At 40.8% G+C, this 20,243-nt stretch overlaps 1 protein-coding gene across 1 annotated transcript in view; it reads left to right on the forward strand.

Annotated features, from left to right (window-relative positions):
- Nucleotides 1–471: 471 nt before the first annotated feature.
- Nucleotides 472–20,243, forward strand: part of GABRA5 (gamma-aminobutyric acid type A receptor subunit alpha5) — a 98,756-nt gene continuing 78,984 nt past the window's right edge. Inside the window, exons 1-2 of the mRNA XM_081949521.1 lie at nt 472–637; nt 2,471–2,625. Of these exons, the coding sequence (XP_081805647.1) occupies nt 2,540–2,625 (86 nt within the window). The 5' untranslated portion in view covers nt 472–637; nt 2,471–2,539. The remainder of the gene's footprint in view (nt 638–2,470; nt 2,626–20,243) is intronic.

A 20,243-nucleotide genomic window follows, 5' to 3' on the forward strand; every position in this document is an offset into this window, starting at 1 on the left:
CGTGTGAGGACGTAAGAAAACGATATCAATCCAGGGCGAGCGTTCTGATTTCCTATAGTATTTCTCTTATCCGTACCTATCGGTCCGGAGGTTCCGGATTCCTACAAACCACACTTCAGTCCTGTCCATCTGGATCTTCCCTAACTGAAGAATCCCAAACAAAGGGTGCACAAGCTACCCTCCGCCTTCGGAATCCTCCGTCCTCGAAACAATAGCACTTCGGAAGCGCTTGGCTAAGCAGCTTTTACGTATGTAAAAATAGGGGCGCAGCAATTAATATGAACTATTTTTGCTCCTCTTGCAGCGGCCTCTGTCGGCGCCGCGCCGCGCGGCAGCCGTTCTCCTGCCAGTCCAGGAGTAGCCATGTGGAGAGTACGAGGGAAAGGCTAGCGAGGATCGGGGAAGATCCGAGGCGAAGGAAAGAGAGCCGAGGAATCGCCGGGAGCCCTGGAAAATGGGAGGCCGCCCGCATCAAAGCAATTAACGCCCTTCCCGGGATTTCTTCGGGAGGGGGGGAGGGCTGGGGGAAGGGAACGAAGATGTTTTGTCACCCGTTGTAGCAGCCGCTTCGAATTCACCGGCGGAAAGCGATTGCGGAGAGAGGCGCAATTCGCGCGGAGGAGCTCCCCGGCCATTGGTAAGCCGACCCATCCTTTTCCCCCGGGTGATGAATTGGCGGGAGCATTTGCGCTATTCTGTCGGGGGATGGCGGCGGGCCACGAAAGGAGGGGAGTTGCGGACTCGGGCAGAGCCGGCGACCGGCCAGACCTCCTCCGGCCCGAAGGCAAAAGGGGCGAGCGCCAAGAGAGAAGCTCCGAGCATTTGGGGCAAATTCGGTTCCTCCAAAGGGCCGTTTGGGTTTCGAAGGGGCCACTCCTTCGGCCAGCTGGGGGTCTCTTCGACGTTCCGGATGGTGAGAAGGAAGGGCAGGACGAGTTTGGTCGGGGCGAGTGAGGGGAGCTACTCCCTTCGCTTTGCAGAAGGGGAGCGCAGCCGGGCCGCCCTCGGGGATAGCGGTGACCCTCCGCGAGTTGCACTTCTGCAGGAGTTTGTAGGAGTTGGGAGCGCCTGCGGGGGCCGAGGGAGGTTGGCGGACGGGAAGAGGGAGCCGTCCGAGCGACTTCATTGCAGCGCTGGGCGCTGGGGTGCAGCAGCAGCAACAGCAGGTGCAACCGCAGGATACCCAAAAGCCGCCAACCGGACTGTGCGACTGGATCTGGCCGCGGGCCCAGCCCGTTCCCGGTCGGTCCGAGGAGGTGGGTTCCTATTGGCTGGAGGAGGGGGGGCCGTTGGAGAGATTTTGAGAGCATAACCCGAAGAGGGGGGATCATCCAAGGCTCTGGCGAGAGGCGGGTGAGTGAATTTTAGGACGCGGGGAGGGCTAGGAAAGACGGCTAGGAAGGCTGCGGTTCTGGCCGAGGAAAGGGGATTGAAGGTGGGGGGAGGGGTGAAAGGGGCGCCCGTGAAGCAGAGCGCGGGTGTGTATGTGTGGGTGTGTGTATGAAGGCGCCTATCCACGATTCCAGAGTGTGAAGGCGGCAGAGAACTGGAGATGGTTTCTAAACGAGGCAACGTCTCCGTCAAGTAATCCTGCTCGGAAAAGCGTTTTGTTTTAATTTTAAGCGGGGCCGAGTCCTTCCATCAATCTCTGTTGTCACTTGACGATTTCCAGAGATTGATGGCTGCCACATCACTTAAAAAAAAAAAAAAACCGTTCACGCACACATCCCTGGCATTCAGTACATAGGGCCTCCAGCAACCTATGACAATTCTGGAGCCATTAAGATGTTTCTGAGCCACCCAGTTACAATTAGTCTGCCCCTTATGGATCCAACAAGTACGGAAGCAATGGCACTCAATTTGGGGATCAGGTATTGTCCTTTTCTCCTTTCCCCGCCCTTCCTAAGTAATGCATTGCTAAGGCAAATACCAGTATGGCTTTTGTTTTATTTAAGACAGCGCTGTATGTTGGCATCCTGAATATCTGGACAGATGACCCACCTTTCTAAAACTGAGAAAATAAATAAGACTAAAGAATGATTTTTATGTAGTGTATGCAAACACACACAGCATCCATACAGAAAGAAAGAGACATGGGATGGATTAAACAGCCATTCCGTAGAAACCGATGTTCCAATCAGAAAAGGGTGTATTTCTTATTTACCTGATTGATGTGAATAAGAAATAACTTTTATATTGTATGTCTGGATACTTATCTAGGTAGAATAACAAGCTGTAGCCCCAAAGATCCAATTGTACTTGGGATTCAGGCAGACCAGGTGATTTCATTAATATATGGGTCTTTCAAATAGAATGAGATTTACATCATCTTGGTCTGGTTTGGTCATCCAGGTATCTTGAATAGACCCTTGATTGATTGGACAAATGCTGTAGTATGTTTTGCTTGAAATCTAGCGTATTAATTGCATTGAACTAAGCATTTACAGTGGGCCACTCTTATTTCGTGCAGCTCCAGAGCAAAGGTGATAAAGGCACACTCCAACAAAGTCAACCAATTCTGTTAACAATTTCATTGGGAATGGACAATGGGATGCTTCCTGATTTTATCATGATCAAAAACTGCTTTCTTCTTTGTATTTCCATGGATTTAGTCAGTCATTTGGGGTAAGTATTCACTAAATGACTTTTTGCCAAACTGAAGCATTTCAAAGTTTTCTTTTAATACAAATAAAAACCAAGGCTTCTTTAAAAATAAAATAAAAATCTAAGGGGAAATATCCTAATATCTTGTATGGCCCTCAGTGGCAGTGTTATATTTGGGACAAACCATTTACTTTTTTTTTCAACTGTAAAACAGCAATAAGATGGGTATATTTTGCAAGTCGGATATACCGTAATTCATATAACTATGTGATATCAAACAAAATACATATTAGTATTGCTACTCCAACATTGTTTGATGTACCTAGCTTATGGTAGCTATTAGAAACAGAATGTTAGTTAATTAGTAGGTAGTCTGTATTTTGGAAGTTATAGCAAACAGAATAGTATGACTTTCTTATTTGCTTTTTCTCCAACTTCCGTCCTGTCCAGAAAGGAAATGGACACATTACCAAATAATGCATGTTCTCTGAATATATGTATCACATTTTTTAAATTCATTTAAATATTTATATGGTCACTCTACTTATTCAGCAAATTGTTACAACTTTTGTTAGTGGATGTTTTAGTAGCTTATCCTTCACTTGTTGCCTACTAGTGACAGTTGCTTATAAATGCACTTTCTGTTCTGGTGGTGAGCTCTGGTGGTTTCCAAGCTTTCGATGCCGTTACATCTGGCCCAGTGTCTCTCTGTTCTGTTCTCTCACAATGTATTACTGTAATGATTATGAAAACAGTATGGGACAGAGATGGAATAAATCACTATAATGAGGATACCAAAGAAATACCAATGGAACAACTTCCTTTTGTGCTCATTCTTTCTGTTGAGGGCATTTCTATCCACTTCTCCGGAATCAGGATTATTTCCTTGGGGATAGGACAAAGATTGGCTACAAGGTGTGGAAATTGTAAGAAGACAAGGCTTAATGACTATGAGAATTAATGTTTTATGTATAGAACAGTGAATTTTGTTGAGTTTTGCCTAGGACAGGTGTAAACGTGAATGATTTGTGGGATTGTAAGGTAGCTATTCACTGATTTCTGGTTAAGACACCTTAGGTATGCATTCCAGTATTTTACCGCATTGGGATTACAAAAGTTAGTGCTACCATATAAATCATCTGGATGGAAAAGTGTTGCCAAATGTCAAGCTTTAGGTTGAGGGAAGGAAGTTGTGATGTCGTGCAGCAAGCACTAATGTTTCTTTTTTTGTTCATTTATTTCCGATTGTCGGAGATTGCCTGGATAAGTCTCTGCAGTTTTCTTGGCAAAGTTTTCAAAAAGTGATTTGCCATTGCCTTTCTCAGTAATTAAAAGAAATAAGCCTTAAGCAAATGATGTTAGTAGATCTCAATATAGGTAGTCCTCAGCTTACACCAATTCATTTAGTGACTGTTTGAAGTTACAACAGTACTAAAAAGTGACTTATGGCCATTTTCCACACTTATGACCATTGCAGCATCCCCATGGTCACGTGATTTATATTTGGATGCTTGACATCTGACTCCCATTTATGAGGGTTGCAATATCCTGGGGTCATGTGATCAACCTTTGCAACCTTCTGACCAGCGAAGTCAATGGGGAAACCAAATTCACTTAACAACCCTGTTACTAATTTAACAACTGCAGTGATTCAGTTATCAATGTGACAAAAAAGTCATAAAATGGAGCAAAACTCACTTAACATATTTTTCACTTAGCAATATAAATTTTGGGCTCAATTGTGGTTGTAAGTCGAGGACTATCTGTACACACTTAAATTCTGGGGTCACTTTGATCTACCTAAAAGGAATGTTGCAAAAAATTCTAATACTATGATATAGTTCTAATTAGATATGTATGGGGCTCTTCTGTAAGTTAACATAAAATGTTCTAAGTTAAGGAGGGCAGTTAATTTTCCCTAGGGCTCACTTGTGAAACTGGGATTGTTGTGGAGGGCCAAATCAATAGGACCAATACATTACAGTGAAGGTGTGTAGGTGTGCATATATGTAAAGTTGAAAAAAAAAAGTAGCAGTCACCTTCGAAATAAAAGCAATGCAGTTGTATTGCGTGCATGGTATATTCTTATTTATACTGATTTCTAATCTCTGATTAACCTCCTGTGGGCTGGACAGGACTGGATGTGGCCTGGGAGCTGTGAAATAACCAAGTCTGTTCTAATTGCTTTAAACAATCTCCTCTTTCCCCTTTTCCTTGTCTCCTTTCTTTTCAGATACTTTTCATTTTTCTCTACATTGATGCTTGTCACAAACCCCTTAGAGAATACTTTAATTGTGCGATAGAAAAGAAAATGACAATCTTTAAAGCGTTCCTACTTTTGCTGTCATTTTTTAGCAGGAGGATCTTGAGTGGGATTTTTTTATAATCTGAAGAATTTTAGTCGAAACAAGTTTTAATGAGAAATATATTGAAGAGCTTTTAATTTTTTTAAAAAATCCTTTTTTCACTAATAAGTGGAAATCATAGTTTAAAAGAATAATGCTATAATAAAGATCACTTGATACGTTCTGGATAATTTGAAAGGGTAAACATATTTTCATTGTACCTGACTTGTCCTATGACTTTTCAGCTGGTTCTATTACATCAGGGGTGTCCAAACTTGGGAACTTTAAGACTTGTGGACTTCAACTCCCAGAATTCCCCAGCCAGCTATGCTGGCTGGGGAATTCTGGGAGTTGAAGTCCACAAGTCTTAAAGTTCCCAAGTTTGGACACCCCTGTATTACACGTTCCAAATGAAAGTAGATAGAATGAAAGTCAAGTGGCTATGCACTATTGTTTCAGAGGAAGCCTATTAGAAAACCTCTGTTTGAGAGTTAGTGAAATGAGCCATCGTGAGATCAAGCAACAGTTTCTATCGTTAGTGCACCTCGGTGCGATGTTCTAATTTCCCAGTTGTATATAGTTTATTGGTCTGATTGCTTGGTTATATTCTTGCAAGGAGAGTCATCTTCCATTTGTCCAGCGACTGAGAAGGGATACAACTAATAAAACATAGGCTTAAAAGAAATAGAGTAACTGGACAAGAAACTGGTTCTCAAGAGAAAAATGTATCAGTGAAAAAGCAAAATGAATGAAGTTCAGGAAGATTGGTTTGAGGTGAGCCGTGGTCCAGAGATGATAATATATTTGTCCCCCAAACCGGAAAGAGTAATAAATCACATCCTGTTCATACTGCTGGCATTATGCCATTAGAAAAATGCTTTGATTTAATGGTCATTTTACCTAACCTGAAACTAAAGGTTAGAAGTGTCGATCAAGTGTTCATTGCAGCCCCCCAAACTACTATTACTAAGATATGTTACAAGAAGTCGTAACTTTGAGTTCTGTACTGATTTAATTGTTAGCTGCTGTGACCATTAAAAAGGCAAAATGAGTACAGAAAGGAGATTTTGATTTTTCTTCCACTTCACTATTTGAATACCTTTTTTTTATTTTAAACTTGAGTACATTTACCATTTTTTAAATCAATTGAGAGTGTTGAACAATTTGTTCTTATGAGTGTACTTAGTCAAAAGGAATTAAAATAGGGGACATTTGTATATGGTTGACAAATTTCAAGAGCAAATCTTAAAAACTAGAATAAGAATGGTTATTGACAATAGCTGCTCAAGGCTGGACAAGGAGCAGTTGATTTAAAATTGTAGAACAATATAGTAGCATATATTTTGCTGAAACAGTCCAGTAAACCATTTTTAATAGAAGCAAACATTTTCTGGGTGTTGTTAAAATCTGATACCTTTTTGGAGAATGTAGCAGTGTTAATATGGTAACAAATATAGTTATTCATAATAAGAAATGTAACAGATTATTCCTAATTCCCTCTAAGCATACTGAGAGTCAGTTTGGTATAGTGGTAAAGGCATCAGGATAGAAACTAGGAGACTGAATTCTAGTTCAGCCTTAGGCAGGAAGCAAACTAGGTGACCTTGGGGTAGTCACTTTCTCTTACACTAGGAAGCAGGCAATGACACTTCTGAAATCTTGCCAAGAAAATTGCAGAGCATTGTCCAGGCAGTCACCAAGAGTTAAGACTGATTCCTAAATAAAAGAGTTAAAAGTGTCCTTGCTTAAGTTTTGATAAACCTTTTTTCAAAGAACGGTAAAAGGAAGTGAGGCTTTTCAGTATTTTATCAGCTTGGCATAGCTAGGCAATTGTAGTGTTTGTTATTTGTCCTTAAAAGTTTTTAGCAAAATCATTTTTAAATGGATAACATTTGCCAAACAGTTCCTCTTAATCCACTCCAGGAGTGAAATTCTCCATGCACTGCATTGTTGGCTATAGACTATTCTGATGCGCAATTGAGCAATGCAGGAGTTTGTGAAAGTTTGCGTAACTGAGCCAAGGAATTTGATTCTCTTTTTAGCTGCAGTTTAGTAACTACCTTGAGAAATATTTGGGGATTCCATAGAAAAGCCATATAGATCTTCATAAGGGTTGCTCTGATAAATTGAAGCAGCATTTTCAATACACCAGTTGACACCAATTGTGTCCATTTATCACATCCTGACATTTCAGTAATTACTTTTTGTTTTACGGTGTATGTTGTAAAAGTAGTAAACAGAAAACCAATATATTGTAAGCAATGTAATATATGATTTCTTTTTTGTTTTCTTTTGTAGTAAGTGGAAATGCCTTCTTTATTTCATAGGTGAATGTGTACGCTGTAGGATAGTCTATTTTAACAATTAGGATAGAAAAGCAGTAAAGTACAAGTTCTGGAAATAATTAAATGCTTTGGAAAAAGAAATCAGAGTGTGTTATAGATTTAAAACTTATATGCTAACTATTAATTTTATGAACACTGATTTCTTAACACTAGAAAAAAAATCCCCATATTCGTTTTAGTTAAGTTTAATATTATAGCAATTAAAATAAAAGTTATTAATCGACTTTGATTTATCATGAAGGCCTCAGCAAAAGCTATCACCTAGTTTGTGTTGGGTGATTTTGGAAGCTAAGCAGGGTTGATCCTGGTTAGTACCTGAATGGGGCAATCTTAGGAAATCTTATGTCTGTTAGTTCACCTATTGATTGGTTCAATGTTTCCTGGAAGAAGGCGGTGATAAATTATTTTCATAATGCTGCCAAAAAGCTGCATGGATCTAATCTCCATGTGGTGTGCTTGTATCTAGGGTGTCTCTACATTAGTTATCATGCCAAACTAAAGCACAGTAATTATATATAACAACAATCTTGTCTGGACTTGGGCATAAGAATATTAACATGTTCAGTGCTGTTGAGCTGCCACATTTGATAACCTGCCAACTCAACACCGACAGTAGCAAGCAAGAATCAAAATAGTCCTTTTATTTTTTGTTGTTGTGGTAGTTTGAATGGTTTTCTTTTTTTCTTAACCTTCCATTGACTTAAGTAGAAGGTCACTAACATACCATTTTAAGGCTGGTGTAGTTGAAAATATAGTTGAAGATTCAAAGCTGCTGCTCTACTGATTTCCAAATGCTTTGTTTTGGAGACATCACAAACTCTAGCAAAACTATCTGTGCTATGTCTATAAAGGTAAAGCCTTCAAGTTGAATTTGATTCTTGGGAGACTTTATGGAGATAATCATGCACATCTGTACTTAAGACATCTGTACCTTTCTAAGACCTCCCTTGGTGAGTGGACCAAAGGAGGTCTTAGAAAGGTACAGCTATCCCTTGGATAGAAGTTTATATTGACTTGACAGTGCAGCAGAAATATTGATGAAGAAGTAAAGAACTTTGGATTGAAAGCTGAATTCCTTGCTGCCAAGACTTTCCTATTTGGAGACAGCATAAGGAGAAAAAGAGTTCCTGGGTCTACTGTACATCTATACCTATATCTAAACATGGGTCCCACATCTATACCTAAGCAACTGTCTGTGTAAGTACACATATCGACTTTGTGTTAGGTATGTTTCCACATTAAAAAAGCATCCCTCCTTATCCTAAACCTCTATGTCTAGAACTGGAGGTTAGGAACATTTTTATGGCTTTAGTTTTGAGGATCAATAAAATTTGCTAGCCCTGAAATTTCCAGCTAATTTCTTAACCCTTTTATTTTTCCTGTCCACCATACAATACTGGTAAGTTTTGATTATGTTTTCAGGGGTGGGCATCCACACACAAATTAATTTGGAACAAGAATGGCATCTAAGTTTCTTGACAATAAAGGAAGGAGGCAAAATAATGCCCAGCAATATATTCTCATCCCTACTTAGAAAGATTGGAGATTAGACAGTGAATAATATACAAAGTACACTAAAATGCCTCTCTCTCTCTCTCTCTCTCTCTCTCTCTCTCTCTCCCTCTCTCTCTCTCCTATCTATCATCTATCTATCTATCTATCTCTATCTATCATCTATCTATCTATCTATCTATCTATCTACCTACCTACCTACCTACCTACCTACCTACCTACCTAATTACCTACCTACCTACCTACCTACCTACCTACCTACCTACCTACCTACCTACCTACCTACCTACCTACCTACCTATCTATCTATCTATCTATCTATCTATCTATCTATCTATCTATCTATCTATCTATCATCTATCTCACAAAACAAATTTCCAGAGTGGTTCACTTACAAGCAGTAGGGGAGAAAATGACATAGAAGAAAAAGAGTATATGAAAAGAAGAGATTAAAAAAATTCATTGTGTGAATATGTAACAAAAAAGTCTTTCAAATTGTAATTAGATTTCCCATTAAAAAAATGCAACGCAAGGCAACCTTTGAAAGTCTTCTGGTGCCCATATCTAAGATATGTTGTGAGCAAACTTATTTGGCACTGTTATCCTGATGATTAACTGAATAATTGCAAACTATGTTGAGTAGCCTTCAATGTGTCAAATATATTTTGTTGTCCCTGTTATAAGCAACCTACACGATTACTCCTATGTAATTTGTCTCTCTCTCTCTGTGGAAAAATTAGAAACATAAACATTCACCAATCTAACTATCCACTTTTCCACGCCATAGAGATATTGCATGCATAAAACAGATGTTCCCTGGGTGTTTATGAAGCAAGAGCAAAGTAAAGCTTCTGCCTTAAGGTGACCTAGAATTCTGTTGATTTTAGAGGAGAAATAAATCCGATGAAGGTTGTGAGGATAGATCTGCTTTTCTAGATCTGTATGTGTAAGATTTTGTTATAAAGAAGAGATCAGAATAGTGATCTACAAATAGATCTTTCTTCTTGTACAGATCTCCCATGACTTAATTCTGATGCATATCCAGGTCATTTTGCACTTGGATCTTTTCTTCTAATTTATGAGAAATAGTCAGTATGACAATCATGAATTGGATATGAAATTAGTATTAACAAACAGAAAAATACACAGTAATGTGTGAATTGCTATTGTTTTAGCACTTTTGTATTTTTTTGCTGCAAAGGACTAGCACCAGTTACCTGTACTAGTCCTTTGCAGCAAAACAAAACATGCAAGGAAGCTTTAATTTTAATGTTCATGATAGAGGCAAAAAGAAAGAAATGGAAAGAAGTGCTTCAAAAAAGCAAGACACCATTCTTTCTTTATCCCAGTAGTCCTTCACCCATTGCTGGGATGAAGTGCTCTTGAATTGGCATAAATCTCTATTGGTAAGAAATCCGCTATCTATTCTGCCTCGATTGCCTTTGCATCAATTCTGGCAACATCTAACTTCCTTCAAAGCAATGGGTGACAAAGCCTAACTGATTTTACACACCTTGAGGCTGGCGTTTGGATGCTGGAAGAATAAGAGAGAAAAAAATATAATTTAACTGGTAGAGCCAGGCTACCCATTAGAAATTTATTTATCTTGGATAATTTCCTGGGTTTTTTTTTCCTTCAGTAAAGCATATGAAGAGAAATCCTGATTAATCAGTGAATTTCAAAGCCGAATGGAGCTTTTTGAGTTTTCATAAGTATTTATTATATTTTAAACGACCTTGAATTAGAAAGTTTTCACATTTTTAAAAATTGTTTAAAAACCTGCAAACTATATTTCACCAAAAGCAAAGCAATAATCAAGATTATATATATATATATATATTTATTCCTCTCCGCTGGTAAGCAATGTTTTGTGGAAGCTTCTTTCTTAAAAATGCTAGTCTGCTTCAGGCTATTAAAAAAACCCTCAATATCTTAGGTGATGTCAACTCCTGGTGACTACACAGACATTTCATGTAATTTTCTTGGCAACAACATGGGAGTAGTTTGTCATGTCCTTTTTCTCAGAATATATGGGGTTTTTTTCACTTCCTAGTAAGCTTTTAGTTCTGAATCTCAGCCCAGCCATGACCAACCCTGCATTAGCTTTTTTCAAGGCCAATCATACTGGCTCTGTTATGTACTGTGGGTTACATACATATCTCTAAAACACATATTTTAAAAAGTGACCTCTGCTGTTTATTTTACTTTTATGTTAGCAACAACGTCACTAAAAGCAAAACTCTTCCAATAATTTTCACAATGCCTCCTCATTGGTAGGAGAGGTTCCTGAGACAATTGCAGAAATGTGGTACCCTATGGTAAATATTGTCCCTGTTTCCATATTGCTGGAAAAGCATCGGTAATAAAGAGAATTTGCTTCAGAACCAACATTTATCTTGAAGTCTAAAGCAACTGATTAATTTTAGTTGCATTTATGAAAGAAGCCCATTTGGAGAATCCTTTGAAGGCATTACAGGCAGTCCTCAACTTACAACCATTTGTTTAGTGACTTTCAAAATTACAACAGCACTGAAAAATGTTGCTTACGACTGCTCCTTGTACTTATGACCGTCGCAGCATCCCCAAGGGTATGTGATCAAAATTCAGGTGTTTAACAGCCAGCTTGTATTTATGAAGGTTTGCAACCTTGTTGAGTCACATGATCACCATTTGCGATCTTCAAGATTAGCTTCCGGCAAAGTCAAGGGGGAAAGCCAGATTTACTTAACCACGTGGTTGACGTAACAACTGCACAAAAAAAGCTGTCAAATTGGATGCGTCTCAGTTAACAATCACCTTGCCTAGCAATGGAAATTCTGTGGTTGTAAATTGAGAATTACCTGTAGATAATTAAAACACTTGTTTTAAACATTTAAGTGGCAAATCTGCATCTAAAAGGTCCAACGCATTTTATATGATCTGAGCAAACTGTTTGCTTTTTTTCAGTTCAACCAAACTTTACAAATTTCACTTATCTCATTGTAGCTAAATATTATAGCAAAATAATGCAATACATCTCTTTGGGCTCCAGACTCATCTTCTATTTTGGGTCCCTGTCAGTAGCCTGCTCAACCCTCATGAACAGACCTGGGCATTTTACAGCCCTCAGACGGTCCCAACTTGGCCAGTGGCATTGGCAGCATTGGTGGGGCAGTATAGGGTAGCATCAATGGTGGGAGCAGGGCATCGGTGTGGCGGCAGTAGCTTCGGTGGTGGGGAAGAGCAGAGTAATGGTAGCACTGGGGATTGGGCATGGTGGGCCTCCACAGCATTCCCAGTTTCTCGTGTGGCCCTTTGGGAAAATGAATTGCCCACCCTGGTCATGAGTTTGTTGTGGGGATAACAGAGATAAATTTCTTCCTTGATATTCTTTCTTTTTAGCATTCCTATATTGGGTCAAAGACACGTGAGATTTGGGAAGTGGTATAGAATAGCAATACAATGGAGCAATAAAATGGAATTTATGAGAAATCTTTGTTATGATGTTTGAACCTTATCCTTGGGTTTTCCATCCAGAATTTACTTTAGAGAAGTGCAATCTTTGCTCAGGGAAACAGTTCTGACTAAGAAACATTTTACAGGATTCTCCGTTTTATGTCTCAGTTGCTGGAGAATATGTTGATCATTAAAATGAAACAAGTAGCCTCTATTTGAGTTGGTTAGGTTGTGAAAGGCTTAGGCATCATCTTGAGACAATACCAGACATGGTGTAGCCACCATAGGTAAAATTTGAGCAGTGATTTAAAGAGTGATTTATCACTTCATTATATTTTGAGGTGAGGGTTAGCTGCTGACATGAATCTGTGACTAATAATATCAAACAACATTATGTTAGTCAGACATCCAATGACCGTCTGAATTCAGTTTGTCTCACCTTCCATTGACAACTATGCATGTGTACATTTCACCTAACATATAAAGAACATGACATACTAAAAATGTTGGCTTTGCAGAAATTTTAACTGGGGAATTGTGTGCATTCTGTATGAATCATTCCATTCTAATTCTGTTCAATTAATATGTTCCCATACTAAATTCAATATCTGAAAATAGCTTTTCCTCTTTGTAAGTTTGTCTGCACGTAAGTAAATAACTGCTGGGGACATAATAGTTGTTTATGGTGGGATAAGAGAAGATTCATATATATCAGATGCTTCCATGTGAATTGGTATTGTTTTATCAGAACAATATTATATTCACTCTAAAACCTTTTCATCAATTAATCATGGTAGTTGGATGAAAACCATACCGCTTTAGAATTCAATTATTTTTTTCTTAGGTAAATAACCTTTTTTAAAAAGTGTTAACGTATTTTGCATGGATATGTGCTAGATCAAACAAAGGTATTTCTCCCTGTAAGTGTTATTTCACTAAATTGATCAAAACTAAAAAGCTGAATTAAGCATGGGAAATCATTAAAGTATTCTAGGTCACACCTCCTCTTCCTGTTTTGTTTTTGTTGTCTAATTGTTTCTTATACTGAGCCAAAAATAGAATTAAAATTACAAGGAAACTCTGCAAAGCATTAGCTGTTTAAGTAATAAAGGATTTCATCAGAAAGTGTCAGCAGTTCAGATAGAAATGGAACCATTGCAATTTTTCTTTTCTCACTAACTTGGATTCTTTATCTTCCGATAATTCAACAATCTATGTTTTCAGAAAAACAGAGAACATAAAGGTGTATGTAGAGTAAAGAAACGTGAACTTTAGCAATCTTAATATTTCCTCATAGAAATATATCTTTCCTCCCCGCCCCATTATTTTGGAAAACAATATTTTATGGCTTCCTTTTCCTGACTTTGGAGAAGCGATATTGCACAGAGGGTTTTAGTTCTCCCCATGCTTCAACCATATAGCAGAACCATAATTACATCCACTGCTTTTGTGTGTGGTCTGCATTTGACAGTGTGCTATTTTTAACCTCTAAAGAAATGTCCAAGTTTAACCATTTCAAACAGATAAAATGATCAAAAGGGATTTTTTTTAGGCTGCATTCATTATTTAAATTGTTAAAACCACCATAAAATCACGGTTTTCATATATGCTCATTTAGGGCAGAGAACTGAGATCAAGATGAAATTGAGGAGACATCCCTCCTCAATACAGATTTGTAAGATTTCAAAAGCCACTTATATAAAATTGACAGATACAAATAGGTCTTTGAGAAATGGTATGCTAACTCTCACTATCACTTTGTTACACCAGCAGCTTCCATCTATACCAACTCAGGTTCTTCAGCCTAAAGCAGTAGCTAGGATTTGTGAGAGGTCAATTGAAACAGAAAAAGTTTTGAAAAAGCCAGAAGGGGGTAGATTATAAGAAGGAAAGAGAAAACAAGTAAATTTATATATGGGCAATAGTTGCAGAAATGACAAAGTCCTACTTGACCACTGCTCTTGACTAAACTTGGCAGAATTGTGGATACAATTTGACAGTGTTTTTCTCACATTCTTTATGGCAGAAAAGCATGAAATAAAACACAATAAATCTGAATGCCTATTACAGTACATAGAGTCCACAATTTAAACTCTAGTCTGCTTTATCCCATGCTATAGAACAGTGATGGCGAACCTTTTAGACAACTAGTGCCCAAACTGCGTGCATGTGCATGCACATGCCAAAACTGAAAGGTGCACACATGTGGGCATGCATGGGCATTCATGAGCATGCATGGATTTGCAGCAAAGACCCAAAGACCAGCTGGCGGGTGGGAAGAGGGGCATCCCAACACCGACAGCATGGCAAGAGGTAAGATCTTTTTCTTTTGTGATCATCTGTTTCATCGTTTGCAGGGAAACAGAAGCTCATGAAAGAAATGCCACGGAGATCTGACCTGGGGCAACACACGTGCCATAGGTTTGCCACCACGGCTATAGAAATTAGTGATTACTCCGTGGGTTACTTGGTGGCCTTGGGAAGCTGAGACAGGTGTAGAATACAGCCTTCTTTTAATCTGCTAGTTCCAGTGTCTACTTTGAACCAAGGCCAGAATTGTTAGACACTTTAGCAACTGCCTAAAACTAAAAATTGACCAAGCAAGATTCTTTAAAATATATTTAGTAATATTTATTGAGCTCAGAGGGATGTACCATATTTTTCAGGGTATAAGTCGCACTGGAGTATAAGACGCACCAAGGTTTTGAAGAGGCATTTTTTAAAAAAAAGTAGGTAGATAGATAAAGGGGGAGAGAGAGAAATACAGTATGTAGTAAGGGAGAGTGAGTAGTTAGGTAGTTAGATATATAAAGGGATAGAGAGAAAGAGAGAAATACATAGGTAGGTAGGGAGAGAGAGAGAGTAGGTAGGTAGGTAGGTAGGTAGGTAGAGGGATAGAGAGAGAGAAATAGATAAAGAGAGAAATACAGAAGAGAGAGAGAAATACAGTAGATAGGGAGAGAGAGAGAGTAGGTAGGTAGGTAGGTAGGTAGAAGGAGAGAGAGAGAGAGAGAGAGAGAGAGAGAGAGAGAGAGAGAGAGAGAGAATACAGTTGGTAGGTAGGGAGAGAGAGAGTAAGTAGGTAGGTAGGTAGATGTTTCCAGGTGTATTTATCCATGTGCTGGAGAAGGAAATTGCTGGCAATCTGAAGCACCTAAGACTTTGTTTCTGCTGGCACAGCCCATGATCAATGTAATTCTCATCAACCACTCTAACTAAAGAGCCTTCCGAAAGGGGGGAAAAGTTTTTGCACTCTACAAACCTCCCAAAAATGGGCCGTTTTTTTGTGAAAACTGGCCCATTCCCCCCCCCCCAAAAAAGGCATGAGTAGCCTTTAGGAAGCTTGTAGAGTGCTTCTGGGGGTTGGGGGGGGCAAACAACAGGCCACCTTTTGCTCATTTCTGCCCTCCCCAGCCCCCAGGAGCTCTCTAAAAGCCTCCATAAGACTATGTACGACCATTTTGGTGAAGGGGCAGGACTTCAGGAGGCAAAAAATGCTGTATTCAGTGTATAAGATGCACTTAGATTTTCAACCTCTTTTTTGAGGAGAAAGGTGCGTCTTATACTCCAAAAATATAGTAGTTAGTATTCCTGCAATTTAGAATTGATCTGGCCTGATGTATCAGTACCTCTTATTGTCTTAATAATAATCTTCCTGTATAAGAAAAACTTGCATCTGACTATTTGCATAATAGTCTCCAGAACCATTGCCAACCTGAGAAGTGATTTTTGCAGACTCCTGTAATAATCAAGTTTTTGATTCAAAGGTCTGTTGAATACTTTTTTAAAGCAGAGGTACAGAATCTGAAGCTCCTGAGCTGCATGTGGCTCCCTAAAGCCTTGAGAAGATTTTCAGAGGTTTTTTTTAAATCAAATACCACCAAATAGTACTTTTACATGTATCAGAAAGTGAGAAATAATTGATTACATAACTGTGGAACAATCCAATTAACCAGAGTTAATTTAAACCAAGTAGAACTAGCTAATCAAATTAGAATTTGTTTGGCCTTATCGACAACTTTTTGAATGTAAATTTTAAAGTATCTTTCAAAAAACAAGTACAACTACAGACATAGAAAAAGTGGGTGCTTTCACTGTACAGACATGCCTGTCCTCCCACATATGCATTACATATTTCTAAATTTATTTAGAATATTTGTATGCTAATCATACCAAAGACCCAGAATGGCTCCCAGAAATATAATTAAAACAAAAGCACAATGTAATGCATTATTAAAACAAGAAGATGCTTTATATGTACATTATATAAATATAAGCTATCAAAAGAGAGTAAAAACAGTAAAAGCCAGCGGTGCAATTCAAACAATTTAACAACCGGTTCCCTGCCCTAATGACCAGCTGCATAGGTGTGGCTCTATGGCAGTGCTTCTCAATTATTTTCTGTCATGCCCCCCCTAGGAAGAAGAAAACATTTCGCGCCCCCCCCCCCCGCGCGACTGTACATAGTATAATTTGTCTATAAAATTGTTATAAGTACACCTCTGCATAACATAGCACACCGGTCTTTCCTCGTCTCCCACCGTAGTCACATGCTTTCTTTCCTCTTTCCCTCTTACTTGTCTATCCTTCCTTCCACCCTCCCTTCCTCCTTCCCTTCCTTCCTGCCTCCCTTCCAGTTCCCTCCTTCCTCTTTCCCCCTGCCTGCCTGCCTTCTTTCCTCTTTCCCTATCCTCCTATCCTTCCTTTCTCCCTCCCTCCTTCCCTGCCTCCCTTCCAGTTCCATTCTTCCCTCCTTCCTTCTGCCTCCTTCCTGCCTGCTTGCCTTCTTTCCTCTTTCCCTCTTGCTTGTCTATCCTTCCTTCCACCCTCCCTTCCTCCTTCCCTTCCTTCCTGCCTCCCTTCCAGTTCCCTCCTTCCTCTTTCCCCCTGCCTGCCTGCCTTCTTTCCTCTTTCCCTATCCTCCTATCCTTCCTTTCTCCCTCCCTCCTTCCCTGCCTCCCTTCCAGTTCCATTCTTCCCTCCTTCCTTCTGCCTCCTTCCTGCCTGCTTGCCTTCTTTCCTCTTTCCCTCTTGCTTGTCTATCCTTACTCCCTCCTCCCTTTCTTCCCTCCCTCCCTGCCAGCAGCTCCTCCAGCATCCCAGCTGGAAGCAGCAGCACAACAGTCGCCGTTACCAGGGGCGAAGGGGTGGCGGTGGCAAGATCGGGCGACCTCCGCCCCTTTGTCCCTTCCCCAACAGCGGCTGTTGCGCTTCCGCTTCCAGACGGAATGCTGGCGGTGGAGCTGCTGGCGGGGAGGCGAGCTACCTGCATAAAGACGCCGCCGAGGGCATGGCAGAATATATCCCGGCTTGAAGTGGCAGCGCTGGGGACTGCTCAGAGACTCATCAGAGCCGCGGGCTGGAGCTGTGCAAAAAGTCTGCTTGGGCTGGGGGGGGAGGGAGGGAAGCCTGGGACAGCCATGCTTCCCTCCCTCCCACCCCCGCCCGAGCAGGCTTCTTGCACAGCTCCAGCCCGCGGCTCCAATGAAAATCCACAGTCCGAAGTGCTGCCACTTCCAGGTGGGATATATTATGCCTCGCCCACGCCGCCGCCGCCGCCGTTGCACCCAGATGGAAAGGGAGCCTTCGCGCCCCCCTTTACGGAGCCTCGCGCCCCCCCAGGGGGGCGCGCCCCACTATTTGAGAACCGCTGCTCTATGGTCATGTGACTGGGTGGCCGTGGCAAGTCAACGTCACTTCGATGGGTGCTTTGCATTAGCTGTTACAATGTAATAAGGATTAACCAGAGGCAGTTTCTGTAAGCAGGGCAATAAAGATTAGGCTAGAAACAACACCAGAATGTTTCCTTCCTGCCTTCCTTACAGGATTAGCCCTATAAAATGAAAAACAAAACAAAATGAGATTTCTTCCAACAACCGGTTTTCCGAACTGCTTAGAAAGTTAACAACTGGTTCTCCGGAATAGGTGCAAACTGGCTGAATCCCAACATTGGTTAAAGCCTAGGTAAAATCTTTTATCTGTTCGAGTCCCTTTTCTGAAGTCTTGTGGGGTGTAATAACAAATGAGTTTGTTTCAACTCCAATGGGACTTCGTTCCAGAACTTGAATCCAAACATGAAAAAAAGAAACATCAATAAGTGTAGAATTATTTTATTTTTACTGGACGGCTATGCTGCAGCTAATTCTGGTGTCAAATGTAACTACTGGAGCTGCATTGATCTAATCATGCAAGACAGACTCTGTGGGATTAGGCAATCCTGCAAGATCCTTTATCTAAAGCTGTGTAAGGCTTTATACATCATTAAAAATATTTTTAATTGGCCTCAAAAAGCAACCAGCAACCAGCAACTATTGAAGTTGTGTCAAATGGATGTTGTCAAATCTCAAGAGATACTCACACTACCCATGCTGCTGGGTATTCTGGCCCAGCTGCAAGCTTTAGATTGTCTTTCGGGCTATTCACAGAGCATAATTTCTAAAACAATAATTCAAACTGGAGGCTACCAGCGTATGAGTCACAAAGCTAGGTTTCTCCTCTGACCGGGGCTGCAGCAGGTTTAACAGTTTAACAATTGAAGTTAACTGTTTTCCTTGCCATTGTTTTTCCATGATTGTCCAACCTCAACGGTAGACCCAATTAAGAAGCTGATCTACAGGGAGAAGTCAATCAATTATTCTATGCACTTTGCATTTATTCATTTCACGATATCAAGGCTGTTTAGGGTAATGGCTATTCAGCATGGGACATGATGCTATATATTACAGCGTAACTAACAAGTCCTGATCTTCTGGAATGTTTTATAGCAGTGATGGCAAACCTTTTTTGGCTCGCGTGCCACAAGTGGGGGGAGCGCAGGGGGGTTGAGTGCAGGCATGCCACACCCATAATGCAACGTGCGACCCCCCCAGTGCGCATGCGCGCAAAATGCACGACCCCCCCATTTTTACATGTTTTTTTTGCCCTCCCCATGCTCCAGGGGCTTTATACGAGCCTGGGGAGGGCGAAAAGAGCCTACCCCGACCCCCCGGAGGCCCTCCCGAGGCTTCAGGGACTGTCCAGAGGCTTCCCTGAAGCCTTCAGAGTGCTTAAAACCACCCTCCGAGCAAACCGGAAGTGACTTCGGAGGGTCGTTTTAAGCGCTCCGAAGGCATCAGGGAAGCCTCAGACGGTCCCTGAAGCCTTAGGAGCGCTTAAAACGACCCTCCGAGCAAACCGGAAGTGACTTCCGGGTTGCTCGGAGGGTCGTTTTAAGCGCTCCGAAGGCATCAGGGAAGCCTCAGATGGTCCCTGAAGCTTTCGGAATGCTTAAAACGACCCTCCGAGCAACCCAGTTTGCTCGGAGGGTGGTTTTAAGCATTCCGAAGGCTTCAGGGATGGTCCCTGAAGCCTCCGGGGAGGCGGGGGAGGCTCTTTTCGCCCTCCCCAGACTCCTATAAAGCCTCTGGATCATGGGGAAGGCGAAAAATAGATTTTAAAAAAGTGAATTCAGCTGGCCAGCGCGCGCATGCGCGCTGGCCAACTGACAGGGTAATGCCTCGCATGCCCTGACAAATGGCTCTGCGTGCCACTTGTGGCACGCGTTCCATAGGTTCGCCATCACGGTTTTATAGTGTTTCTAACTGTATCAACTGTTCAACATTAATACAGATTATTTCTAAAGTTGCTTGCAAACTGCCCTTGTTACTCATGAGTCTCAACCATGCATCACATTTCCTGAATTTGCAGGGATTGATGATTCCTGAGGCTCTTTCCAGCACGGTAATTTCTGCTGATAAGGAGAAATATATGCAGAGGTGTGTGTGTGTTTGTTTACAGGATATAAATGGAGAACAAATGCACAATGGTGGAATATAATGGCAGAAAGCTTCTATAAAACGGTTAAGTTGTCTATAAAACAGTTAAGACCACACATTTTTTCTGTAATCTCCCCTGTGAAGTCTTCCATTATCCAGTCCTAGATGCTTACTATCTTTATTGTAAACCACCAGGAAACATTGATAGCCAGCAATAAACCAATCTAAATAATTAAATGAAAATTGAA

The sequence above is a fragment of the Natrix helvetica genome, assembly GCF_964273705.1.
Source record: "Natrix helvetica genome assembly, chromosome: 3".
Lineage (NCBI taxonomy): Eukaryota > Metazoa > Chordata > Lepidosauria > Squamata > Natricidae > Natrix > Natrix helvetica.